Source organism: Pagrus pagrus (assembly GCF_965226575.1).
Source record: "Pagrus pagrus genome assembly, chromosome: 18".
NCBI lineage: Eukaryota > Metazoa > Chordata > Actinopteri > Spariformes > Sparidae > Pagrus > Pagrus pagrus.
This window is the reverse complement of record NC_140202.1, coordinates 20,096,667-20,124,253: the sequence shown is the minus strand read 5'-3', so window position 1 is coordinate 20,124,253 and position 27,587 is coordinate 20,096,667. Positions and strand designations below refer to the sequence as shown.

At 42.5% G+C, this 27,587-nt stretch overlaps 2 protein-coding genes across 4 annotated transcripts in view; both read right to left on the bottom strand.

Annotated features, from left to right (window-relative positions):
• Positions 1-13,940, bottom strand: part of stard9 (StAR-related lipid transfer (START) domain containing 9) — a 41,566-nt gene extending 27,626 nt beyond the window's left edge. For both annotated transcript variants that reach the window (XM_084381267.1, XM_084381268.1), the window contains exons 1-3: positions 13,618-13,940; positions 10,456-10,525; positions 7,529-7,645 (exon numbers count right to left, since the gene is read on the bottom strand). In XM_084381267.1, the coding sequence (XP_084237393.1) occupies positions 7,529-7,645; positions 10,456-10,525; positions 13,618-13,664 (234 nt within the window). In that variant the 5' untranslated portion in view covers positions 13,665-13,940. The remainder of the gene's footprint in view (positions 1-7,528; positions 7,646-10,455; positions 10,526-13,617) is intronic.
• A 1,416-nt stretch (positions 13,941-15,356) lies between these two features.
• cdan1 (codanin 1) lies at positions 15,357-27,026 on the bottom strand. Of its 2 annotated transcripts, XM_084381352.1 has the most exons (29): positions 26,935-27,026; positions 25,734-26,461; positions 25,445-25,645; positions 24,872-25,062; positions 24,485-24,601; positions 24,319-24,397; positions 24,061-24,181; positions 23,432-23,541; positions 23,204-23,293; positions 23,024-23,099; positions 22,701-22,906; positions 22,356-22,491; positions 22,072-22,215; positions 21,730-21,896; positions 21,375-21,456; positions 20,680-20,769; positions 20,533-20,587; positions 20,255-20,391; positions 20,063-20,166; positions 19,607-19,756; positions 19,295-19,358; positions 19,064-19,142; positions 17,943-18,163; positions 17,621-17,728; positions 17,455-17,518; positions 17,039-17,250; positions 16,430-16,537; positions 16,169-16,296; positions 15,357-15,943 (listed from the first exon to the last, which is right to left on the bottom strand). In XM_084381352.1, the coding sequence occupies exons 1-28, from the start codon at positions 27,010-27,012 to the stop codon at positions 16,174-16,176; spliced, it is 4,041 nt and encodes a 1,346-aa protein (XP_084237478.1). In that variant the 5' UTR covers positions 27,013-27,026; the 3' UTR covers positions 15,357-15,943; positions 16,169-16,173. The 2 variants fall into 2 exon arrangements, with proteins under 2 accessions (XP_084237478.1, XP_084237477.1); XM_084381351.1 differs by having other exon boundaries at positions 15,357-16,296.
• Positions 27,027-27,587: the final 561 nt, after the last annotated feature.

The following is a 27,587-nucleotide window of genomic DNA, read 5'->3' as shown; positions in this document are numbered from 1 at the left end:
CTCCCTAGGTTCAGACAGAGACTTTAACATGTAATACAGAAGACTGGTTACCTGCCTGAAAAGTAAATCACAACCATAAGACACTATTATGTAGTAAATATCGAGCGATATTGGCCTTTTTTGAGAGGCTATAAAGCAGAAAAGATGCTTGAGGTAACTTTTAATAATTAAATTCCCAGTGAAATCGACTGTCTCTGTGCATTGATGTTATTTAAACTAGTTAAACTGAAAAATATCCTGCCTTCGTTACAAACTTGTGATTGGCATTTTCAATTTTTGCAGACTTAGCTGTACAGATTAATCAACAAAGACTGTGTAAACTGCAGCCCTAAACCCTACAGACACCATTTTTCATTTTAAAGTATTACTCTGTATCCAAGCCAACCATGTGCAGACAACAGCCACGTGTCACTAGTAAAAGTGCTGCCACAACGGCTGTCTTACTCAATGACCTTATAAATCACCCAACAGGCAGTGTGGAAGAAAAATCTAACACATCATTATTCCCATGCACAGGAATCCATTTAACACTTGTGAGTAAAGACAGTCATTTAGCTTAACCAGGGCTGCATATAATGATTAATTTCATTATTTATAAATCTGCAGGTTATTTTATTTTATCAGACCAACAGTTCAAACACAAACTTATTCAACTTTATAACATACATGATGAAGAAACGCATAGAGCTATAATACCGAGAAAAATCGAACTGTTAGTGTCTTATGTAACTGTTGCCCAATAAACAGTGATGTGTCAAAGCGTGCAGTCCCCCTGGAGTCCAGACCACCAAGCGTTGCCCCCTGCCTCTTGGCTGAATGGAGGCTTAAACATGGAGACAAAAAGCAGCGCCGCCCCTGTCTTGTCCTCATCCTACTATTCAAAAACAGACACAGACAACCTCTCCTCCCTCAAACACAGAGAATCAATACTGCCCTTGTTAAAGCCGACCCTCTTAAATTTACTCTATGGGGGCTGCGACAAGGCTGAGGGTCCCTCCAGGTTTCGCACAAAGAGCAGGAACTTCACTTCATCCGAGCGCTCCGTCTCTGAACTTGACTCTCTCTTTTCCCTCTGTACACTAATTATTTTGTTTTCTTTGTTTCGACATCGATTTGCCTGTTTGGTTACATCAAAAATGTGCAAAATACTTTAAATAACCTCTGAACAAAACCACAAGAGGAAGCATAAACTTATTTCAACCTCTCGAGAAAACTGTGTGTATGAGTTTTGTCTAGACAGGCGACATTAAAACAATCCTGTTGTTTGTCATCACTGTCACGCCAAATTAAATCAGTCGACTGTCATTTGTGCCATTGCGCTCCGGCTCCCCCACAACCCACTTTCACAGTTTGCAGCACCCTGCAGCACCGGGAGGTATTTTTGGTCGAACAAAGCTGCTGAGGTAAGAGACATGTTGCATTGTGGGAATGGAAATGTACTCCAGGATCAAATGAAGCAGGAGAAAAACAGCCTGAAGATAAAGTGACTTGGCCAGAGCCGTAGCAGGCGTGCAGGCTGGTCGGTCGCCTCGAAACACACACAGGGGACAGACTAAACACCTCCATTAACAGGAAGGGGGTTGTCACCAGCAGGCCGCTGCACGTGCATGTGTGTGCGTGCATATGTGTGTCTCGGACCGGCTTAGAGGAAACGGCGTCCACAACAAGGACAAAAGCCACAGAGTTTACTTCCCTCTCTGAGGAAAAAATTTACAAACAATCAAACAATGAAAGAGGAAAAGCAGAATATAGATTTCATTCTTTTCAAGGAAGTAGGTCAAATTCATCAGGCCAAAACAGAGAGGAGGGAAGGAAGAACAAAACAAGGCTTGGGGGTTAGAAAAGATGGCAAAAGGCCTCCAGATATAGCTGAAGGCAAAGAAAAGGACGGTCTGCTTTGGCCAAGACACAGTACAGTATATTTTTAACATGAATTGCAGGTAATGATCCGCTACAAGACCTCTTGCATGAGTACCAACTTACTCCCATCTTTGCCCCTCTTCAATACAAAGTAGAAAAGATAGCGTTCAGAGAAAGGAGGTGTCACTTCATTGCACGCTGCAGGCTTCTACTACATTTACAGTATCTTTCGATTTCATTTTCTATCAATATCTGTCTTCGCCTGCACAATGCTCTCATCTGCAAACACCGCTTTCTCCAAATAAAATGCATCGCCAGGCGTTCAAAGATTCAAATTTCAAGCAATGCAAAGTCAGGAGATGGAAAAAGAGAGCGCAGCTTTAAATTAATACCACTACATGATATGCATGACAGCTATTTTTAAATGAAGTAGTGACATAAGGAGAGATGCTATCGTATAAAATCCTACCTTGGCAACAGATCTAAGAAGGAAAGTAAAAATATAATGTGCGTGTCTAACTAAGTTGGACCAGATCTCTCTGAGGAAAATGAGGTCTCCTGAAAAACAAGGACCCAGATAGGTTCCATGTTGGTTTTGAAACGTGGGAAACACCTTTTTTTCTCGAAGGAGGCAGCCTAGTTGGTGGCCTGGTAACAGAGAAAAAAAAAATTGGAGGAACGTAGCAAAGTGGGTGAGAAATGTTGAGAAAGAGTAGCAGTAGTGAAAGAAAGAGACAGAATGATAAAGACAGGCTGACAAGAGTGAAAAAGTAATGGTGTAATGCCTCTGTAATGACTTAAGTCTTGTAATCACTGGCTGTGGAAAATGCCAATTTCTGGTCTGGTTTTATGTGGGCTGCCCTACACTAAAGCCTGGAGAAGTATTTATGTGTAGTGGGTGTGTGTGTGTGTGTGTGTGTGTGTGTAAGTAAATGTGTGTAAGATGTTGTCAAGGGTGATGGCACAAGGCCAGACGAGTAAAGCGAAGCACTTCGCCACATTTAAAAACTCCAACTCCTCAGTGTTTTTGCCAGCTTTGACGCAACCAAGAGGACGGAGATTAATTTATCCTCCCCAACAGCTCTCACTAAAAAGGATGTCTAAGAGCTCAATGCAAAGACAAGAGACTGCGAGCAAGAAAATGAGTGCTAAAGGAGATGCAACTTTCTCCCAAACTCGCCACGTCCAGGAGTGGACAGCTGCAGATGAAGCTAGGGTCCCTCGGTTCCCGTCCCACGTTTTCCAACTGGGTTACACAAACACAACAGCTGGACCCTGAGCAAAAACTAAATGCTTTGGTTTAGACACAGGGAAAAAAAAGGTCACTGGGGATCCTTGTCCTGACTTCCTGCTAAAAATCTGAGCGAGAGAATCAGAGGTGAAAGAGAAAGAAATGTAAGAGGGAGGACACAGACAGAGAGACAGAGTCAGAGAGGAAGCTGTTTGGCAGGAGTTCAACAACGCTCTCGTTTGTCACACTTGGACAGAATTTGTAGGTCAAATTAGCATCGAGGGCCGGAGAGGCTGCGAGCCACGGAGGAGGGGGAGACAGAGATGTGCAGGCCAAGCAGATAGGCTGCTCCTCATTACCCAGGCCTCCCTACACATGGGAATGAAGGACAGTGGGAGAAAGTAGAACAGAGGGCAGGAAAGTGAACCAAAAAATGAAGGCAGTGGGGCTCTCTGGCAGTGCACTCCAGTTTTTAGTGTGCATTCTTGTTGCAGCTGACACCGGGGCAAAGGCTAGGCTTAAAACAAATAAATAAAACCATATCTGGACAGAGTTTGGGGATTTACTCCTCCTCCCCAAAGCACAACCCTGGAGAGGAGTGCTGCATGCTACGCTCTTTATGGCAGGCTGAAAATGACTTCTCCAGCTTTCAGACTGATGGGAGCCTTGTGTAATATCCATAAGGTACAGTGGTACAGTATGGGCTCCTTCACTGGGGGATTAAACCGATGCAATACAGGGCTCAACAATAAGGAGTGCCCGCTCGCCTGGGGCAAGTAAAACCTCACAGCGGGCCAGTAAATCTAGCCACTCACTCACTTGAACGTGGTAGAAAGGAATTATACACATATTTTTTCCCAGAACTCATGATGGGAGCAGCTAAGGTGAGAGCTATCATGCTTCTCTTCCTTCCTAGATAAGTGGATCTCCGTGAGTCAGTTAACAAAAGATCCAACTTTGGCACCCAGAGTTGTAATGTGCAGGCTCTACTTGTTTTTCTGAGAGGACTGACCTGCACCTTCCTGATCTATCGAACCACTTTCAGTGTCTGTTGTTACAACTCCTCTTATCCACTGCCTCCACTCACAGAGAGCAGTAGGTCTGCACTTAAATCACAGGTGCTCTTCCTGTATCCATATGGCATAGATCTCATATTTCTCTGTTGACAGCATGTGGTTTATTTGGTGTCCTGTTTGTAGTTAATTCAAACCAGGCCGGACTGGAGTGGACTGGGTCGGGGGGGGGGGAGTAAAATGCTCACGTGTGTGTGGAGGATTCGTCTCATACACAGAGAAGCTATTCTTTCCCCAGCCTGCAGCACCACTGACACACAGACCTAGAAACACTGCGAGGCATAATCGAATCACAAACTGCATCGACAGAGAGCGAAGAGGAGGAGGAGGCGGCGGAGAGGGAAAAACCCCAGCAAGCCGACTCCTTTTGGCAATAAAAAACAGCATTGTGCTCTGAGACAAATCCTCAGCAGTGACGTCTTTGCCCTGAAATTTAACTGCAAAAAAAATCACTTAGCGAGGCAGCTGTGCATTTGGCAGCAGAGAGCTGGGGGCTGCAGAGGCACAGTGGACCCCCTGCCCAATTCCCCTCCTCCTCCTATACCCGAGGAATTCACATTCCCACTTTCTCTAATCAGTTTTCTCTTGCCATTCCCTCTCTCAATCCTCTGCCTCTTTTTCACTTTCCTCTACCCATGCTTCATGCTGTCAAAAGCAATAAACAAGCTGAAGTGTTTGTGATATTAAATAGTGGAAAAAGCTATTTATTAGCTCAAAACAAAGGCTGCATCTAGAAAAATAGCCCCAGTTCTCTCCTGCACAGCTGGCTCTGATTACAGATTATGCCTCTCTTTCGAAAACCCACTTCTTCTCACCTTTCTCCGTCCTCTATGCCGAACTATCTTTGAGACACTTTTCCCCAAAGATGCAACTTAAAAAACTGAGCATCCCATCCTGTCAGACAGGCTTTTATCTTGTGGGGAGACCTCACTGACAAGAATGCAACCATGTCTGCACCCAAAATATAAATTAAGATACCACATTTCTGTGTCTACTCTGTGCTGTAACAGTGTACAACAATGGAAACCAGCACTGTTGCATGGACATGTACTGTAGAAGGTGTGGGGGGATGTAGTGCTGGGTGTGGTGGGATGATGCTGGACTGGAAAAGCAGGAGTTAATATCCACTTTGCTCTTGTCTCATTCCACCACGGGCTCAGATTGTCTCGTGGGGACTATAACACGAGACAAATTCAGAGCAAGTCCTTCTCTTCCTGCTCTGGAAAAAGATCAGTGTGCTCAAATATATTTTTACAGTAGAGACCATGAGAACATCCAGTGCTGGCATAAACAGCATCAGCTCATTAATGTGTTAAAACACATGCTGTGGGACACAAGATAGGAGAGGGACTGGATCCATAAAACCCAGTTGAGAGTATTTACCTAAATGTAATGCCACTGAGTGAAATGAGGCGACACAACAGTGTGGGAACATTGTTGTACAACTTTGGTTACGGATAGCAAATCTGCCTACTCAACCAGCCACTTAGACTCTTCACTGCTCTAAAGAGCAATTTGTCTGGTAAGATAGTTAGAGCGGCTCTTGAATGATAGTGTCCACCTGCCACTGTTGATCCATTAATCTGGCTCGCTGCCCGACAACATAAACGCAGCATTTTCTCCTTTTTACGTCAGGCACTGTGTCGTTAGATCAACCAAAGAAATGTCCAATTCAAATATTTTCAGCTGTGATGTAATTAGCAAATAACTGACGTGATCATCCACAAGATTCTTGTTAAAGAGACGATTCTTCAGAATCTGGGGCAGGAAAGGAGGTCAGAATTAAACCCAGCAGCTCTGTCCTTCACTTGTGTCTTTTTCGCCCACCACGGGTCAACAGACAGAGGAATGTCTTGTGGCAACCAGGCCCCTGTGACTGGACACAAATCTGCTGAGGATAGCCAGAGCCAGAAAAGTGGGGGGAAAAAAGGAGAGAGGAAGAAGTGTTGTGTTGTCTGCCGCTCTGCACAGTGTGTAGGCCATCACAGCCCTGTCTTTCTGAAACACATACAAAGGCAGCTCTGACAAGAGCAGAGACAGGCAGCGAGGGAGTGGCAGATGAGAGGAGATTTAACTGTAAAAACTAAGGGTGCTTCTATCGTGCTCGACAATGAAAACTCCATGAAAATTCAAATTAATAACAAGGCGACTAATCTAAAAAAAGAGCTCTCTATATGAGAAGGCTCTGGAGAGATTTCCTGTCATGGAATCAGCCAGAACTTCCTCTTGATCTGGAGCCCGTCTCAGGTTCCAGCAACACCCTCCAATCAAAGCAACACAAAGATATCTAATCGACCAATCAAAGCCTGGACATGAAAAGCGAGCCGACTCTAGCCATGCCATGTCTGAGGCAAAGAGACTTCTGGGTAACAGATGGAGCTGATATCATATCCCCCGAGTGGCCATCTGTGTAAAAACACACGCCATACACACCCCTCTTGTTGTGGTTTGTCTACAAGGACACAGCTTCCTCTGGGCTCTTTACTTGGTACAGAGGTTGTGTTTGGCCCGTGTCAACTTGTGGCAAAGAGCCTGGGTTGGCACGCATGTGGTCTCCAATCACAAGAGAGCATTTATCATGACACAAAAACAAGGAAAATTGAAGAAAACACTTCATATATTACAGGTCTACAAAATTCATGATACGTAGGTGGTACTACTGGCCTGATGAGGGGAAGTAAGACAGAAACTAGTTGGGAAAATACAATGGCATGACTGGCAGAAAGTAAGCAGAAACCAGTTGGAAGTTTCGTAGAAATATATAAAGACATTACCAGCTGTTTATCATCTGGTTGTTGGAAAATGATAATATTATTACGAAATAATATTCGGGCAGTTTTCAATAAATTTTGAGGTAATTATTATGATAACATGTCAAACCAGATCCACTGAGGACATCAACTGTTGACTAATGTCACTTACAATACTAATACTGACTGCAACATTTTAATATTCAGCTCTCGGATAAAGAAACTGCTATTTAGACAGAAAAAATATGGTTATTTTTCCTCTGGAGAATCCTCTTTGTGCTTGTTCTCCTGTCAGAATCTACTCTTGTGCATCTGTAAGAGAATCAATCAAAGCCCTGTTTATTTCTTCCATATTTCCACTACGTAGCCACAAGCACGAACCACAGTAACAACATCAGAGAAGAACTGGGTTTGAGGCTGAAACTGTGATGTTGCAACATACTGTGGAGGGGCCTCTTCAGTCGTTATTCGGGCTATGGCACATAGCATATAAAATGTGAAAATTATAGGAATAATGTGACAATTAAGTGTTAAAAACCCATTACTGGGATACTGTAGTCAGGTCAAGCGCTGGACATTCCAGTTCATGTTAACACGGTCAGTTAGGTCATTACCTCCTCCTGCGAGGCATAGTGAGGGTCTGCAGGGTCCACAGACCAGTAGCAGTAGTCAAAACAAAACTCCAGAAGCTTCTCCCTCGAATCAACGGCTCCATCTGTGCGCCCATCCAGCTTCACGGAGAAAAAACACAAGGGTAAAGCACGTTAGGGTGATTTTTCACACTCAACCAATAACAGCCAACAACGAGGAAAAAAGTACAGCACATCAATTAATTCAATTATTTAAGTACGATGAATAAACAGGATAATATTGCGATGCGTAATGAAATTTTAAGCGTAAAAGCAAAAAGAGATAAGAGCAACATAAAAAAAAAAAAAATCACAGTGATAAACTCCCTGGTACTATAGCTTTTTTTTTTTTAATGGGACTGTTATGGTGTGGAATTGCAAGCAAGCTGTTTCCATTCATTAGCAACACAATCCCTCCTCCTCCAGTACTTTAGTCGCCTCACTGCGTTAACACTAAACACCTTTCTGCTTACTGTGAATCCTGACAGCACAGCAGCACTTGGGCTTGTCCAGGCACAACAGTTTCACTGAAGGACAGCAAACATTTCTTCTAATCAGTGCATTCAACCTGGACAGCCGTACTTTTCCTCTGGTATCGCGTTGGTATCATGGTGTTATCTTCTTATTTGTAAGGTTAAATGTATTCCAGCAGTTGTTTGTTTTTTTATGCACGTATATCCCTTCAGGTGTGGTAAACAGGTTTGTGAGAACTGGGGTGAAACACCATGTGTAATGTGTATTTTTGCTGCATTGAATCTTTGGTCTACGAAAGCGGCACATGCAGCTGGTTGGCTGCCGTCCTGGACTCCTTACCAACCGGCTTCACCAACTGTGAGGCTGGTTGGATGCGCTGCCAAATTCTCGGAAACGACTTCAGAGAGGGCTTATGGCAACAGGCAACAGCTCTGGTGGGCATTTCTGCAGCCAGCATGCCTATTTTACACGCCCCCAGAACTTGCGACATCTGTGGCATTGCGTGATAAAAGTGCACATTTTTAGAGGGGCATTTTATCATGACCAGCCCGAGGCACACCTGTGCAATAATCATGCTGGTTAATCATACGCCACAGCTGTCAGAGGGATGGATAATCTGGGCAAAGGAGGAGCGCTCACCAACAGAGATTTGAATAGTTTAAAAGTGTTATTGATAACATTCAGCCTGGCATAAGAAGTTTTCTTGAACCGTCAGATTTTACCGCAACTGCTCTGGAAAATCTCTGATGTGACACTAGGTATCACGTTCATGTTTGGCGAGTGCACGTTCAGTTGAAAAAACAGCAACGTTGGAGCTGCTAAGGGTTAAAGGTCTTGGTCATGGACAACTGAATGATAGATTTATGACAAGGAGAGGGCTAGAAAAAGGGTGCTTTGGTCCCCATTGTTCTACAAACCAAGCAGTCACTTGTCAAAATAATTATCCAAATGATGAATCCACTCAAACGTCTATGTAAATCGCCTTTCCTTTCCCTAACTGCAGCATTAGGGAACACTAAGCTCTGGGTATCAGTTTTGTTCAAAGCAATTGGCTTTCCTGAATACATGACTTGTTTAACCCCTCTGCACTTTTAGGAAATTAAACAATGGCCTTGTAGAGGACGGGATTAGGCAATGGCAACACAGGCCAGGCAACAGGCAGCTCTCCTGGAGCTCAAACCTCTGATAAAGCCTCATGTTTTACTAGCTAATCAAGTTAGGGGAAACAGAATAGCTGTAAAACATTATCTTTTATCCTTTTCTTGTTTCACACTTTTTAATTTAGTTCAGTAGGTCTTTATAGCTTGGATTACTTGATGTTTGTGTTTATTGTCCTTTAAAACCAACCATTTTTTTTTCCTGTCTGTCTCAGATCCTTCAAAACTGTCCCACTTTCCATAAATAATTATTCCCGCGAGAGCCGCAAGAGCCTTGGAGTCTTGATCCTTTTCCATGGCGGAGGGAGGCCATATGTGGTTTCTCTCTGTCACATCATTTGTAACAGATTCTCTCCTCCCCCACCCAACTCCTCTCTATACGTCAACATTTAGAAATCCAAATGTAAACAAAGAGGGCCGATTCTTCACTACCAATCTGGTCAGCAAATGTCCTAACATGCGACTAGGTTGTAGCTGAAACTCTGATTCTATTTCATCTTTTTGTATGTTTGGATCATCCGTAAACATTGGAGGTAGACACTTGGACATATGATTCCCAACCAGGCTTTTGTGTCTATCTGCTCGACCCTCCAAAGACACAAAGTTTGATCATGTCAGTATCAGCTAATGCAAAGACTCACAATGAAAAAACAACAGTGTCACATGTTCCACACTGAAACTTGAGAGACAGCACCAGGCTGTCTGCAGCTCAACTAATCAGACAAGTCTGCTCAGTCATCTGACACAGTAAGGTTGGTAACTTGGCGAAAGTATCAGCTTACAAGACTGTAGACCGCATAATTATTATTTCCAAATGTGCAAAACCTCTTTAAAAACACTCTTTTATCGAAAATAAGGAAAACTATTATTAATATGGCTTGGAGGAAAATGTTCCCGTTAAACCACCTAATTTAACACCATTTACTTATTTGCTCCAGTTTATTTTGGGTGTCCTTTGAAAGTACGAAATATGCTGTAGTTGCATTGCTGTTTGTCCTGGTTCAGAGTGTGTCAGTGCATGTGTTTGACAGGAAGGGTCTCCCAGTTAATGCGCGATTGTGCGTGTGCCCGTGTGAGCTCCACACATAAAATAAACAACAGTGACATCAGGCAGGAAAAGGCTGATCCAAGGCTATAAACATCCTGTTGTGATAGATACCATCTACACACTACTCCCAAATCCCCAAGTCCAACCAAACAAACAAAATAACACACATATAGAATAAATATTGGATATGACAGCGCAGCTGTTGGGAGATTTCTTACACCAAATATACTTACCTTTACATTTCGGATCCTCACAAACTTGTCCTCCACCTGTACGGCTACCCTTCCTCCATCCGCACTCTCCCTGTGAGCAACAAGAGGTCAAATGCTTCATCAGATATATAAACAACCGTGTTTGGGAGTGTAAAGAAAAGTGATGAATGAAAACATTGACACGCAATTCCACTGGAGAGGAAAAGAAAAGAGGAGATCTCAGGGACGCTATCAGTATTGATCAGTGTCTCCCAGTCCAAATGCAAACCAGACAGAGATTTAACAAAGGTTTCACTTTGGATTCAACACCCAGCAGACAGATTTAAATAACTTTAAAATCCTCTTTTTGCTGATGCAGTTATAACTGAGAGGGTGTCCAGATAAATTTGCGCTTGTTCCACTTGACTTGAGGCCATCACATGACGGTGAACACAATGAATCTGTGTGTGTGAGGGTGATCCATGAAATCGCCACCAGTTTCAAATTCAAATGGAAACAGACCCTCACACACTCCAGAGACGTCCTCTGACGAGGCAGCTTGGGCCGTTTCCACAAAGACTCGAGCATGCACAAGCGATGTGCGTGTATGAGGACCAGTGTGTGTCCCCGCCTGTGTGCAAAATAAGGTCAGCTCTGCTTTTTGTGCTGCGGCAGCTGGACGGAGCACATCTGATGCAACACATGCGAAACTGGAGGCAATCACAACACAGAGCTGAGAGAATTTCGATATCCAGGAGCGATAATGACGACAAATGCTGCCTTTAGAGCAAGCGCTCCGTCTCAGGGGTGGGTTAGGGGCTGACGAGGAGGCTGTTGTAATCGTCAGCCCTCCCTGTGCTTCAACACGCGGGACTCATTTCGCCAACCCCAGCAGTGGCCCAACCCAAAACCACCAACCTTCAATCTCAGGCTCTAACCAGCATGGAGCAGTGTGGAAAATAGTAAAAACCTCATAAAAATGTGTTTTGATACAAGCCTAGGACGAGTAATTTCACAACTGGGTTGACATGTTTTCTGCACATGTGAGAGGCTGCTTCCACTCCGAGGGGGGGGGACGAACTGAATCCCATTTGCCGACTAAAACAAAGAGCGGCACACTTCTATGCCTAATCGAACGAGGAACGCAGCTGACCACGCTGGTGTTAATGTTATCTCTGTCACACAGCAGGTACTCATTCAAATATAAGAGTAAGGAAATACATCCTCCACTTTAAAAAAAATAGAAGAGAGCAGAGGACACTGAGACTATCAGAACCAGAAATCAGGAAGCACATATTTGCATGACAGTGAACATTATGTATAAGAAATGCTTTTGTGATGCAAAACACCAGGAAGACTGTTTGAAAGAATCATTGTCCGGCCCTTCATAGCCTGAATAATGCTTTGTTATGGACTGAGCTCCCCGCAAACATCCCGCAGGACTTCAATGCAATTCAATGTACTCCTTTAGAAGTTATATGTACTATATCCTCAGACCCCGAGGCCCTGTTATTCAACATGTTGTAGCAATTTGCCTGTTAATGTAAAGGGGTGCTCCAGTGGAGCAAAGTAACTTTACAGCCTCCCTGTGTTCCTTTGCTACTTCAACAGCAGATTTCACAGCACTGTAAAACTGAGGGAAGATTTTTTTCACATAAATGCCTCTCACTAAATGAAGGAAATACTTTTTACTAAGAGACAGGGCGGGCAGCAAAAATATTAAGTATATAAGGACATTAACAACATTAGTTGGCTTCATCCTCTTTCCTTTGTTTTGTGTTATAAAAATAAAACTCTTAAACCTGACTGTTACACCAGTGAGATGGTCATTATTAGCTTACGCTGTACAGGAAAACAAATATTGCAATGCCAGGTTAGATTTAGGAGAAGTGTGCATAGGAGCCATAGGAGAAAACGTGGATTCTTGGGTTGAACATGAGTATAAACATCATATAGCTTCAGTGAAATTTGGATTTAAGTACCAATTTGCATCTTTACAATTAAAACCCGACTTATATATCTGTTAACCGATATTATCGGCCGATATCTGCCTATCACAGATATATCGATATCAGCATATACTGTAAATGATCTAATATGTGCCCATGTGAAAACTTCTTTTAGAGATTTTAATGCAGAAAAAAGATGCTTGCGGTGAGTTATAATGATTAAATTCACAGTAAGTTTACTGTTAAACTGTAAAAAATATCCCAACCCCGTAACATATCTTTGTGCCAAGTGTTTGATAACCAGATTTGATGGATCATTGCAAAAAATGTGCATATCAAGATGTATTGATATCGTCATTTTTCACGTCTTTATATATGTATTGGCATCGGCCCCATAAATCGAGTATCAGTCAGGCTTGATTAGCAATACAACAGGTGTTTGAATTTGGCCCGTGGCCCCACTATTCACTATTTGATTTGGGTTTTCCAGTTTTCCAGAGCCCAAAGGAGACATTTTTCAAATATTTTTCAAATGGCTTGTTTTGTCCAGCCAACCAGAGAGCAATCATATAAGGCAGAAAATTGGCAGATCACATTTGAGAGGCAGGCACCGGCGAAACGTTCAGTATTCATGCCTGAAAATTGAGTCAAACAACCAGACCTTAAAGCTAGTGTGAAAACAGATGGAGAAAATTGGATGTTAAGGGGTGGTTTCCTGGTTCCCCATAGTTATACATGAAAAAAAAAAGGTGTTTTGAATGCATCACAATTAATTTCTTATTAATCACCATTAGCCCAAGTTAATGGCTGTTGTGTGTAGTTCAATGGCAGCTGTTAAAACACTTTAAACCCAACATATTGTTGTACATCAGCCAGCAGCACACTTGCACTGCTGCACAGATGCTTAGTCAGACAACACTACTGACAGCCACAGTTGTCATTATCCACCATGTGCACCACACTGCTCAGTTAAACAGCTACATTAGCCAACTAGCTAACCAGCTAGCTTAAGGTTTGTTATTGCTGTAACTTCCCATAAAGCAATTTGGGACAATTAGCCCGTGCTAATACAAAAAGGCGACATTAGAGGAGCATTGTTTTGGATGCAAGCAGCAGCCAAATAACCACGGCTGGCGACAACAGTTCACCCATGAAGGCAACTCCACTGAAGTAGCTCTTATAATGTCCACTTGTTAATTAATTAGCGTTACTTTATCGAGCAGCTAATTAACGTTAGCTAACATTAAAAACGTACCTTGCGTTGGGAGGACGGACCCGGATAGCAACTTTCACATTTGCCATGATGCGATGGGGTTGTTTTTTTTTACGCGCAACTCAGCAGTTGTCTAACTCGGAGCTGGCGTAAAGTAATGTTTCCCCGTGTGAGCATGTTGATTTTTCTGGCATTTTACTCCGGTAATTTAAAAAAAAAAAAAGTTAACAGCGGGAGGAAACAGTCCAGCCATCCGCCGTTCGGCTCATCTCCACCGGCTCGGTCGCGGGTTCAGCCGCCCGCCGAGGAGTATCTTCCGAAAGTCTCAGCGGAGGAGCTGAAACTTCCTGCCGGACAGAGAGGGAGGGGAGGAGGGGGGAGATGCTGCTGGATACTCCTCCTACTACACCACATTCAAATCTGCCTTTGCATGTCTGTTATTATTCAAATCCCCCACTGTTTAATTGTTCAACTAAGGGATTGCACTTTATTTTGTTGATCACAGTGAGGACCACTTTAAAAATATTGTCACATGAACCTGGAAACAGTGGCGGACCCAGGATGTTTGTGGGACAGGGGTGAGAAAACTAAAAAGGGCACCAGCTGTATGTGGTGGGGCACAAAAAGGACACCCTGTAGGGCACTTCATCGTGTTTTATCTACCATAGGGGCATCCGAGAGGGCACTTTATCGTTGTTTAACTACCATAGGGGCATCCGAGAGGGCACTTTATCGTGTTTTATCTGCCATAGGGACATCCGAGAGGGCACTTCGTCGTGTTTTATCTACCATAGAGGCATCCCAGAGGGCACTTTACCGTGTTTTATCTACCATAGGGGCATTGTCTAGCCCCTATTTACCATAGGGGCTAGACCAAAGGTTTCTAGGGCTGTGCATTTTATTCTAAAACACTTGGATCAGTTGTATCCAAAGCACGATCAGGCACACCAAAACTGGTCAGGACATTAGATTTGAGAAGGTTTTTGCAGAAGTGGGAATTGTGGAGTCATCAAGTCATCTCCATGCCATGTATTTGTTCTGTTCGTGCACTAAACCAGCTGAGTCCAATCAGCACAGCTCTTCAGCCAGGACGGTGAGCTTATTAGTGAATGCACCTGGTTCAGTGACTGAGCAGAACAAATACATGGCATGGAGATGACTTGATGACTCCACAATTCCCATCTCTGGGTTTTTGTATGGTCATTGTGCCAGTTTTGATTTCACTCCCGTTTCCTGGAAATAGTCACAAAGTTTAAGGATTTAGGATAGGATTTAGAAAGTAAATAAAAGTAACAGAGATCAACAATGTTATTCTTAGCAGTGTCTCCGTGTCAAATCATTACTGCACTAAAGGTTTCTAAGGGGTCAGTCAGTACGTGTAATTCTAAAATTCTTGGGTCTGCCTGATCGTGTCTGATGGGGTTGGACACCAGATCCGAAATGACTCCACCCTGACCAGGGAGAAGTAGCTACTGCTCCATTCTTCAAAAGCATGCTGCACCCTCTGGTCTGCATCTTTGTAGAGAATTCAAACTGCAGCAGTATAGTGACCCTAAATGCACCTCAAAGTATAAGAATAATTTACCCTGTAATATCCGTCTAATAGAACATAAATCATCTTTTTCAAAAAATATACAGGTATGTGTTGGCATGTACATAATTCTTTTAAAACATGACCAATATGTTCATTTTAAAATGTATGTGCATCCAAAATGAGTGCAAAATAGTCTTTACTGGTGGTCTCAGACTTTTGCAGCCTATAATTATGGCAACAACACAATTCAACATTTAAACCAGAATACATCTTTATTGTTATATTTTTCACTTTGTAGCAACATAAAAAATACTTCATTTAAAAGCAGCAGGGGATAACAGCGATCGTTCAACATGAACAAAAACACTCACAAATGCAGTCTTGCATTCATGAAACATACATGCATTCACTAGTAGTGGCGGTCAAAGGCAGTGTGTGAAAGTGCTATACTAAAATTAAGACATTTATTTCATCTGGTGGGTCTTAAAACCAACAAAAATAATCACATTTTTCAGTTCAGTTTTAGCTTCTAGACAAACTATGGCTTGTTTGAAGGAAACTAATTGTCCATTATAATCAGCATAGGTCTTTAGGGTGGCACTGACTCAGTTTGAATCCTTCATGGCGACTCTTCTCCTATCTTTGCGTATTCTCTGCTATAGTCTGGACCATTTGAAATGCTTCATCTACTAGTACTTCCCTTTGGACATATTCAGTATGTCGACCATGTGTGCTTGCGCTCAGGTTCAACAGATCTAAAGGTGAGAGATGAGATGCGGTGGTCCCTGGCTACTTCTGCCTGGCGCGGCTTTCTGGTTCTCACCAGCACCTTAGCTAAAGAGCAAAGGGATACATGAAAGGCTGCTGTCACTTCACAGGTGGAGAACAAAAGTCTGAAGCTTGCAAAGTGTGCACAGAGGACGACTACGGAACAGCTTTGATGGGGCTGTGCAGTGGTAACCCAAAAATGGTCAACAAGAAGAAGTCATCCAGAACTGTCTTTCAGATGTGGCATAAAATCACTGTTGATCACACAAAAGATGCTGTGGGTAGAATTACTGTTGTCATGTAGCTCCCTCTACTGTCTGTTGAGAGACCTGCAGCATGTCCACACGGCTTTGCAGCTCAGCCAGAGGCAGGGGAGGTTTAATACTCTGTGACTGCAGCTGAAATTTTTCAATCAACTTCTGAAATGACACAGAAATGAGAGAACAAAGTCAGCAGGAGAGAGAGCGGAAAGGAGTCGGAAAAGGTCAAATTGTTAGGAAAAGAAATTATTTCCCATGAATACATGATGACAAGAACACAGTGAACCCTCACCGCTGGCAAAGCCAAGTTTGTTAACTTCTTCCAATGAGATATGACCTCTTCCTCGCTCAGGACTCCTCTGTCAACCAGCTTTCTCACCAGGAACAGGTAGTTGTTCCACTAAAAAGACAAAGAAAGTAATTACAAAAGGTTAAAGACTGCAGAGTCAAACATCTTTAAAACTTGCAGTTAAACTTAACAAAAAAATATCATGAAAGATCAGTTTTGAAAATTTCAGGCCAAAACAGCAGTCTCCCTCTCTTTTGTTCCTCCTTTCCTGCCTCTCTGTACTGAAATTAAATGTGTGTATAGCAGCTATTCTTCGATAATACTGTGGGAGGGACATTATTATCAATAGCCACTCCTGACAACTACTCAAGACAAGCGTGTCATCAGTTAAAAGTTAAAAAACTTTCAAGTGGGAGCCCCTGTTAGAAGAAAAGCTAATTCCAGCCATGCTGGGGTGACGTTTTAAGACAAAGCAAATCAGCATGTGTATGAAAAAGCCCCATTGTTTTTAATTGTGTAGCATAAAGGGACTACAACTTCCATTTCGTTGTGCAATCCCTTGTTCTACAATGAAAAATGAACCCTGAGTTATGTGACTAAACTTTAACATACCTCAGTGTCGCTGGCCTTCAGCACAGCTGTGACTGTAAGCGGGCTGAAGAGCAGGTGGAGGGGGGTGGAGGCGCAGCAGTCTCTTTCCCACAGCTCAGCAAGCTGCTCCAGCAACGCTTTGACAGGAGGCTCTGACCCTGAACCAAGACCCACAACAACCCCATCACCTCTGCTGCACCCTGACAGAGACAGCACCGGCAGCTCCGCGGACACTGAGAAGACACACACAACAGGTCCGTACATTAACAAGACTTTATGCTGCGACCGTTTCAGCAGCACAGGGACATTTAAATAACAGTGTTTATGAAGCAGCGGCACTTATGGGAATCAAGTAATTTACATATAACACATTGCATGTCATAAAGAGATAATTTCTTTGTAATTAAGAGTGTCACTGAAAGCCTGGACTCTCTTACCCAGTTTGCAGGCCAGTATGACAGTAGAGTTCAGTAGCATCTGCTCTGACACCGCGGTTGAGAACTAAGGGAAGAGATGAGAATAAGAGAGTGATTAATCCTGGTACAAAAAAAATAAATCAGAAAATCCACCACAAATGTTGTTTTGTTGAACTGTCTCGTGTACCTTTCTGCAGGCCAGTGTGTCTCCCACTCTCTGCAGCAGCGTTTTGATCTGAGAGCCGGTTGGCAGCTCCTCCTCAGTCCTGGGGCCGACTGCAATGCTCAGGAGCTCCTACATAAAAGGTTACATTTAAGTAGAAGTTCTGACTGACATTATTCACTTCATTTAGAAGTTAGGTTTATTCTTTGAAGATGCCACTTGTTATTTTTTAAATTCCCACTCAAAAACACCAGTTTTACCAAAAGGGCTTTTTGTTGCTGCATAACAACTTACAAGTGAAGTTCTGTGTAATTCCCACAACATTTATCTGTATCAGCAGGCATACCTTCATCTCGATGAGGATGTCAGAGGGCAGAGAAGCACTGTGGTTGCAGTGTGGAGGGCAGGATGCCACTCTCTCACTTCCTTGTTTCCTCTTGGGTGTAGTCGATTGCTCCTGGGTGACCAGCTCAACCCCCGCCAAATCCCCCGAGTCTGGAGCCGCTGGGCCTCCCACAGCCTTCATCACACGATCGTACCTGCTCTTCCACTCTCGTCTTATCAGAGCTGGTGGTGAGACAACAAAAAAGAAATCTTAGAAGAGTTTCCTCAGGGAACCTTGAATCACAGCATGGGTTTTTCTTTCCTTTTCATCTATAATGGCAGTAACACGATCCCAGCAGCACTGAAGGCTTTAAAACTTCAGTCCTTCAAAGGATCATACCCGTGTTTTTGCATGTTTTAGCGTGTTCAGTAAATCTAGTATCACGTTTCATTACATAATTCCTCACACAATTTAATCAGGATAGTATATAAGGCCTGCAGAAATAAAATTGATACAGACTCAACAAAATAAATAAAATACTTTATATACTTAACTGAATGCTTTGCAGGCCTCATGAAACCTACCATTCACCATGGCATGAAAATCAACTTGCAGCAACATTAAAACAGGGATCCACTGATCCCATACACTCGATCACTGCTAATATTAGTTCATTTGTCGATGTTGTAATGAAATTCAGTGTTTCTGGTGGCCACCATTACATTTCTAAAAAAGAGAGCACTTGTATCGGATCAATACTTGGTTAGCAGCAGTAGTCTCGTCAAAAATATCGAATAACAATTCATATTGATTCTGAATATATGAAATGGTTTCAATACAAATTTTTCGCAGTAATGATACACCAGTACTAGCTGCATTTCCTCACTCTCCTTTTCCCGTGGTATCAATTATCAGTATTTCTTAAAAGGTATAGAAATTCCAGCATATATCTCGAGTTTAGGAATCATAATCTGGAGCATAAAGTTGGATTGGTGGTGCCTTCCTGCAGTAAAGTTGCTTGATGCAAGTAATTCAACTCAATAATCATTATAGTATGTCTAAACTTTGCAGAAAAAGTAGAATGCAAAAGAAAACACCATGGAAACATGCAAAAAGACAAGCATGGTGCATTAACCAGCTACCTGTGATGTTGGCAGAGAGCCAGCTGCAGGCTTTTTCTGTTGCAAGACGTTCGGTAATGTTTTCAGATGTGGTCAGGACCTGCAGAGAGACAGCGAGTACAAAACATTAGAATAATCTGCATTTCTAAACTTAGATTGTTATGGAAAGTAATCTGTGTCTAACTTTATTAGAAGTGCTTTGGGATGACATCGTTTTCAACATTTTTGTGGGGTGATTTTTAGAGGACTTACAGCAGGGGAGGTCTCGTCAGGGAGCAGAATTCGTATGGCCTCAGGACTCTTTTCACAGCAAAATCTGCAAAACACCATAAAACAGAGATTACCATAAAGAAGACATTATCACACAGAAGTGAAGTGCTAATGGTGTGTGATGATAAAACCTAGGAGGGGAAATCTCTTTTACGTTAAAAAAAATACTTTCCTTTAAATCGAATGGTCATTCACTCATGCACGCATATAGGCTGTTAAAAAAGTACTCTGGTACAAATACCCTATCAAATCTGTGGAGTTGGAGGAAGACAGTTTTAAAAAAAGCTTCTGTACCTGGTGGCTTTTGCCAGGGCCTCCAATCCTGCAACACACAGCTGAGCACAGATGGAGTCATTCAGTTTTGAAGGGTTTGAGTTTGGCGATTCAAGTCCATCTCTCAGCATCTTCTCACCCCTCTCCACCAACTCACTCACTAATGTGGCCCTGTTGAGAGAGGTGAACACACAAACACAGAGGGCAAAAAGCTCATTAATTATGTACAGCTGATTAAAAATAGAGCTTTGATGCAAACATCTATAAAATACTAAGCAGGTGGTTGGTAGGCAACCAACCATAGTAGCAGGCTGACTGGCTGCTTTTCTGAAAGTCATTTTCAATCCTAAAACATAATTTGGCGGAGGGTAGGTGAAAGTCAAATAAAGAAGTCTGAAGATCTAGTTAATTTAGAAGTGAGTGACTTGGAAATTCAGACACATTCATGACTTTATGTGCCGTCTCTTTTATACTAACTTCATATGCTTGACGGCGTTGGATCCGACTCTCTCGGCTACAAACTCCACAGTGCGGCGCAGTGACGGCGGCTGGTTGTGAAAGAAGGCTTGCTCCAGGTCCACCTGTCACATTTAAGTGAATAGGTTAAAATACAAACAATTCAGTGATGTCATCTAACATTTCACTACTCTTCGTCTCCCGCTGACTCACCTGCAGTTTCTGCTGCGACCTGTTGGCAGTTGGCGTATCTCTGAGCTCAGCAGAAGTGGGAGTGATCTTGCGGATGATTCCTCCGCTCTTGGCCGTGCTTCCAGATACAAAGGCAGCCAGGAGCTTACGGAACTCACCTGGACAAAAACGAGGCAGAGCATCGATCCACAGCTTAAACAAGTGCAGGTTACTTTGTGCTCCAACTATATACATAGAAAAGACATAAAATAGACATGTAAATGATTTTAAAATGTGGCCTTCATCCAGGTTCCACTCACCAAGAAATGAACAGCATGTATAAAGAAGCTGCTGGTCCACCAGAGGAATGCAGTCCTACAAAATAACAACAAAAACTTTAACATTAATAAAAACCAACTGCGATTATGTTATGGTCAAACAGCTGCTGTAATGAATATTTCACTTACAAGCCCTGGAGCAGTTGAGCTGCTGTCTTCCAGTTTGGCAACCTCAGTGAACTCATTGGTGAAGAAAATGTCCTCAGGAATCACTGGGATCTAAACAAGTTCAATACACAAACTTCAATTACATAAAGCATAAATAGGACAAACACAAAAATAAGCAGGGTAAAGCTTTTGTTCTGCTGCTATATGCTGGGTTTCTGCAGGTTACAACTAGATAAATGTAAGACTTTTTAGGACCTGATTTTTATGACAATTAAGAATTAATTTTGAGAACTATTTCAAGTCCATGCTGGCAAAAAAGTACAAAGGATATATAGAAAAATTGGATGAAACAGGGCGTGGTGTCATAAATCAAAACCGTTCTGTACAGTTTTAAATTGTTTATAAATCGTTACATGGTAACAGGTACCCTGCACTTCCATTCACGCATCAATTTTGCATTAGTGGTTATTGTTTTATCGCAGACTTGGTTTTTTAGTTTTGTTACAGTGTGATCAACAAAGATATTTCCCAAAAACAAATTGAAAAAGCGAGGTTGAAGTGAATGCAACTTTATAAAAGTAACATTAACTTCATAATCCGATAAATTATTGAGATCTATCAAAATCGTATTTAAGACTTTTTTATTTAGACTTTCTAGTGACCCACAGCCACCCTGTACATACAAAAACAAATAATATCCACAAGTTGTGTCTCACCTGGAAGAGCCAACCCAACACTGACACCATTAGCAGCTTGTTCAGGTAACACATTTCTCCACATCTGCCCAGCAGCATTCTCCTAAAAAGCATACAAAAGTAATATTTACCTCATTTTCTAAGAAGGAAACGAGAGATCAAACAGCAACAGAAAGAAAGAAAAAAGTCTATCTATGTTTGTAAGAGGTTCTTCAGACAATTTTTTATGTTTTCAGGTTCGTCATATTCAGTGTGCATGTCTATTGAAGCTACAATTTATATTTTCTATAGTCTGCAAGTAAAGACTGTAAAGACAAGCCTTTTAAAAGTCGTGTTAAAGCTTCTTGTCTGTTCTTGAGCAGTAATACAGACTCACCTGTACAGGAGAAGCAGTGTGCCCAGTGCAGTCCTATAGCAGAGCAGCAGAGGACCAACACAGTCCAGCATGGAGAGGAACTCCACCAGCCAGGGCACCGTCAGGATGGTGCGCCTCCTTTTCATACTGTTACTCAGCAGAGCACACACATCCAGCACTGGAGCGCTCTGAGGGACCGAGAGAGTTTTTAATGAAATTCAATGACTTATATCTTTGCCACTTCCGGTCTGGGCTAATAACAGAACATTTCAGAGTTTCCTCAGTGAGATACAACTTGCACATCAGCAGGAAATTAATCCTTAAGGTTGCATTAGTCTATAAACATAGTTTTTATCTGCTCACCTTGCTGCGCTGAGCTATAGCAGCCTCCTGAATTTCCCTGGATGGTTTCTCAGATGTTTGGTAAGGAAGAAAGGAAAGGTATCCCAGAAACTTAGCCAGAAGTCGAGCGAGGAGCAGTACTGAGGTGAACCGCTGCTTCTCATCCTGATGAGGTGGAATGACAAAGGTTTATATGATAATGAACAGCATATCTGACAAATTAGTTCTGAATCTGGCATGTCTGTAATTTTCGGTGTCACTGATTTTTCAATTTTGACCTTTTCTGACTCTGATAATGTATGTACCTGCTGCTCCATGTCCCCGTCTCCCTCCTCCTCCTCTCCCTCCCCGATGGAAGCAGGAGGGCTCAGGATGGACACCTCATCCAGCTGGAGGAGCTGCTGACACAGGCTGTCCTGCAGGTGCTGGTTCAGCTGGCAGCTGGTACACAATAAGTAAGACATGTTAGATCACAGAAACAGACACTGAAGGTTTTAACTCAAAGAAAATGTAAATTTGATTCATCTGCCACATGAAAAAATGACTTATTCAGAAAGTAAAATTACTGCTGCTGTTATAAAATGCCAAATGTGTTATTATCAATACAATTTTGATTATTCATCATACAGTGTAATGGATATATTTCTTACCAGCTGGCTGCCTGCAGGAAGTCCCTGAAGAACTCCTGGTGACCAGGGAAGGATGGAGGAGGGCAGGGGCCGACTACTCCTTGAGGCTGAATGAGACGCTCCTCGAGGCGCTTGAGACGCCCCAAGCTGTCTGCTCCCAGCATGCCTAGCAGGTCAGCATCGGGAGTATCCCCAGGAGAGCTGTTCACACGGGGGCCTTTACACATCTATAAAAAAATACAATGTGACACACTTCGGTTTAAAGAGTCAGGAAGCTGCTGATGTCTTCAATACAAAAAGAGAATTTGTTAAGATCTAAGTGTGAATGAGGTGACAGAGTCTACCTGAATAAGCTGTTTCAGGAACAGACGGGCAAAATGGGAATGGTTTCCTGCAGCGGTCAGTTGACTCATCATTCCTCTAAAAAAGAAGATGAAACAATGAAACTCATCAGACAGAAACTAATTTTAAAATTACACCTGGTTTATGAGATTTAAAAAAAGGACTGAAGAATTTGGACTTGCCTTATCCGACTCCCAAGAGCAGGGTCAAAGCTCCATCCAGGTTCCTTGTGAAAGTCCTCCCATTCTCGCAGCACCTCATAAAAAATATCCCTGAGAAAACATCATATGCAAAAGTGATCTTTTACCTGATCTGGTGCAAACTTCTTCTGTCTTACAGGTAGTTTATACTGTACATGACTCAAGAAGAAGGCAGATTTACAAAAGAACAAAGAAATGTGTGTGATGTACCTCTGTTTTTTAAAGGTGTGGAAGGCCTTGTCACTGCCAAAGTTGGACCGGTTGTCAGTAGCAGGTTGGAATGGGACAGAGTGGATGAAAGTGGAAACTGAAGGAGAGAGCTGGAACGGATAAACAAGTAGTGCAAAGTTTCAATTTCTCTGGAAATTACATTCATTTTTAGACTTTTTTAGTGATTGAGGAAACAGATTCGAAGAAGATATCTTAATTGATCAAGCATGAATAGGGCCCTAACTAATAATTATTGTTTTTTTTTTTTAAATCTGCATATTATTCTCTCAATTAATTGAATAATGGTTTTGTCTACAAATCATCAAATAAATTAAAAATGCTTGCGAGTGCAGCTGAAAGATTCGGTCCAAGAGTCCATAACACTAAAATATTGAGCAATTTTTTATACTTTTGCTTGAATGGTTGCATATTAATTAAATATCAAATAAATTTAATCAAATGATCAGTTAATTGACTAATCATTGCAGGTCTAAACATTAATAACACAATCTAATAAGGAAATACATATTTTAAGACAGCATTGTGTATTGTGGCCAATATCTAATTGTATTCAATGACATTTAGCGAATAAAAAGTATTTATATCCGTGCAATGTACCAGTGTGTTACCTTGGCTGTGCTTCTGTCCTGGGCCTGAGTCAGACGGTCCCTGAGATCCGGAGAGAAAGACGCCACCCTTTCGTTCTCTGCCAACAGACGTAGGGTGCACTTGTCCAAATGAGCCACCAACCTGCCAAAAATACATAGTTAGGAATCAGCTAAAGGAGGCTGGAGCAGCAGTGTCACTTAGTTAGGGAGACGAGATGTGTGCTGATGTAGTCTTGTTAAATTGAGGAAAAATGTGACACAAGACATAAAACAACTCACTGAAACTGATTCTCCAGAACCTTCACTGCAAAGTACACACAGTTGTGTACCTGTCTCAAGTAGCATCCCTCCAAAACATCTGAAATTATATTTAAAAAGATCTTAATTACAATTCAGGAATCATATTTGTTATAGGACTTACGTGACATAAAAACTAACTTCACACCTGATTTCGCTGCACACACACTTTCCTGTTCACTGTCATCATGAGTGTGAGGAGACTGAGACGTTAGCAACTGCATCACAAAGAAAAGCTCCAGGAAAATGTTTGGCACGAGATTTTCTGTAAGACATTAAAACACACAAACTCATTTTCTTGAAAATCACTATTCAAAATCAGTTAGTTGGCAGGCAATTAAAAAATGTTAAGTGCATTTGTGTATTTATTCCTAAAGCATTCCAACTCTTAATTATTTATTTGCATGTTTTAAGTCTATTTTCACTTGCGGTAAATGTCTTTAGATAACTTCATGTATAAAACACATTTAATTCACTTCTTTTTCCTTCACATTTCCTTTACCTAGCACATGAACGCCACCCTGTGGTCACTTACCAGCAATGCAGGTACAGTACAGCTCTGCAAGGAGATCCAGCTCCGAAGAGAAGGTGACTTTGGAAGGTTCAGGACATGATGTCTGCAGATCTGGTGTAACTTTAGAGCCCGTCCGAAGCCCTGACTTGGTGGGGGTGCAAGGGTCCAGCGAGGACGGCAGAGGAGAGCTGACCAGCTGCGCACGCTTTGTCCTAAAAAACAAAGTTATTACTGGTTATGAAACGAAAGCGACAAACTGAGGTGAAGAGGTGATGCTGCACTGAATCCAAAACAACAAAAAAATAAGGAAATTAGATGTTGTGACATTATTTGTGTGGAAATCTGTACAGTATGTGATCATATGCAAACAAGCAGTGTTACAAAGTGTTCCTGAGTCCATGTAGTCATATCCTTTATACAATCGTGTGTTTTGCAAAGTGGTGAACCTCGCCCCCATCCTTGCTTGTAAACAACAGGGCAAAGACAAAAAGTAGAACGCAAGTAGCACTGGCCAGGTCATAAGTATAAACAAAAGCATTCCTGCAGTCAACTTTCATGTCACAATAAGTAGAATAATTTTGCATGTGCACTCACTTTTCCCTCTTCAGTAGCTCCCTCTCTTCCTGCAAACTCAGAGGACTGCCCACTGCCGCTGACCCCTCAATTGCCTCTACAGCAGATGGGGGACTTGAAGGTTTACTGAATGGGGTGGAGGTGAAGCAGGTCTTTGGCTTGGAGTGCGGCCGCTCTGCGCCGACTGGTGTTGGGTTTATTCTTCGAGATGGTTTGGATGCCCTGAAGAGAAATGGAAACCGTTAGGCACGTCTGAAATCTCAAATCTGTGTGTTTTTGTTTGTTTTTTTCAATGTTTATGTTTACTCACGCAGGTGAAATGGGTGATGACCCAACAGGAGGAAAGTCCTCCAAGTTGCTGAAGTTGAGCTGCCCAACAGATGGAGGTGAAACCTGCTCATTTATCCTATTGTACCCTCCTCCACTCCCTCCTCCTCCTCTACCTGACCTCCTCCCACCGCTCTCCCACCGCCCAGTCTCATCACTGTGATGTCCTCCACGTCCTCCTCCATGTCTCCCTTGTCCCACCATCGGCATGCTGCCACCGCCTCTCTTGCGGCTCTTCTGTGACTGGAAGCCAGGACTCGGCTGGATATCAGGAGGAGAAACCATGTAGTCCCCCAGACTGATCCTCTGGCCAGAGCGGCGATCAGAACCTGATGTCCTCGAAGCGGGGCTCCATCCTGTAGTAAAGGAAGGACTGCTGAAGGCGTTGACCCCGCTCAGACAGTGGGACCCCGACTGACCAGAAGCATCCCACTCGGATCCAGGTGAGCCAGAGGAGGCAGGAGAAAACAGCTGGACCCGGCTGGCACTGCGAGAGCCAGCCCCACCACCAGAAGACCTGCAACCCCTCCTGTCGGTGAAGCCCTGCGTCTGTGCAGCAGGTCTGGGGCGGCTGGGGGTCTTGGCCGGCGTGGCAGGGCCATGGGTTAGTGCTTGACTGCTCTGATCTCTCAGGAAGTTTAAAAGAAAGGGGACAAATTCTTGTTTGTGAACTGTCACCCCAGGTTCTCTAAATGGCAGGCTGTCATCCTCCTGTTGAAAAAAAGATATGGTAATGAACTGTGAAAAATACAGCATTTATAAAGCTGATATAACACACATTGTCAACGCTATGTTATCAACGATGAGCCCAAGATAAAGACTAACTTGATCAGTGAATGTTTGTCTGCACAGTTTCAGACATTTCTGCAGAAAATAGCACGTTAACCTAGCTATCATTGCACCAACATATGCTGAACTGCACAGCCATCTTAGGTTTTTAATAATAACAGTAGCAGGCAGATGCGATAAGTTATGATCTGTTAAACGCTAAATTCTCATTTGACTGGTAGGGAAGTTGACAACGTAGCGTCTCGTCTGCTGCAGCTAACCTAGCTCACTAGCTATGCAGCTAAAAGTTTTGTTTACATCACTTGTGAGCTATGTCATCTCACTAAACACGAATTACAAGAGCCAGCGCGTCTACTGTCTGTCACTCATGTGGCTCTTAATCATTTCGGACCCACCTCGATATTCTTCAGCCAGTCCAAGACTGTTTTAATGTCCGCTTTCTTCGACAAAAGTGATTCCAAAAGAGCCGCCATTTCTGGCCAGGAGCTGCGCGGCTAAAGGACTGAGGCGAGGTGGGCGGGGCCAGCGTCTACGCAGACGCGTAGTGCGTATGACGTATGCGAACCACGTAGGCGCTCGACGGAGGCTGACAGCCCCTTGGTGATAGAAATATTCAAAATGGATATGAATGATTTTCATTTTTTTCAATGTATGTACACAAGAATGTTTTGTTTTGTGGTCAGCTTTCTACAAAAAGAAATGTAAGATGGGTCTTGATATAAATATGTTTGATGTAACGTTGTTTTTTAGTCAAGATTAAATTTAATATGCTGTATGTCAAACAGCTATTTGTTATTTTTGAGAAATTCCATAATCATAAGAAAAAATGATCAAATAAACTCTCCTGCACTCTGTTAACAAGCTGAAACAATACCAGCAATAAGGCCTGTGGCTATCAGACACAGAGGTCATGTACTCTGTATTTTTCTCCAGGTATTTTAAAATATTTATACATGTGTTAAATTAAAGTACCGAGAATGTTTGAAACATGCAAATTGTACTTACAAACACCAGAAAGTATCTGCAATGTATTTTATTTAATCAATTA

Bases quoted from the DNA above. Each gene is read 5' to 3' on its own strand.
- cdan1 (XM_084381351.1), bottom strand. From the start codon at position 27,012: ATGGCGGCTCTTTTGGAATCACTTTTGTCGAAGAAAGCGGACATTAAA. The intron at 25,646-25,733 runs GTGAGTAAACAT...ATTTCTCTTCAG, and splicing joins TCATCACCCATTTCACCTGC to GGCATCCAAACCATCTCGAA. The intron at 20,392-20,532 runs GTGAGTGGAACC...GTTTTTGTCCAG, and splicing joins TACATGCTGTTCATTTCTTG to GTGAGTTCCGTAAGCTCCTG.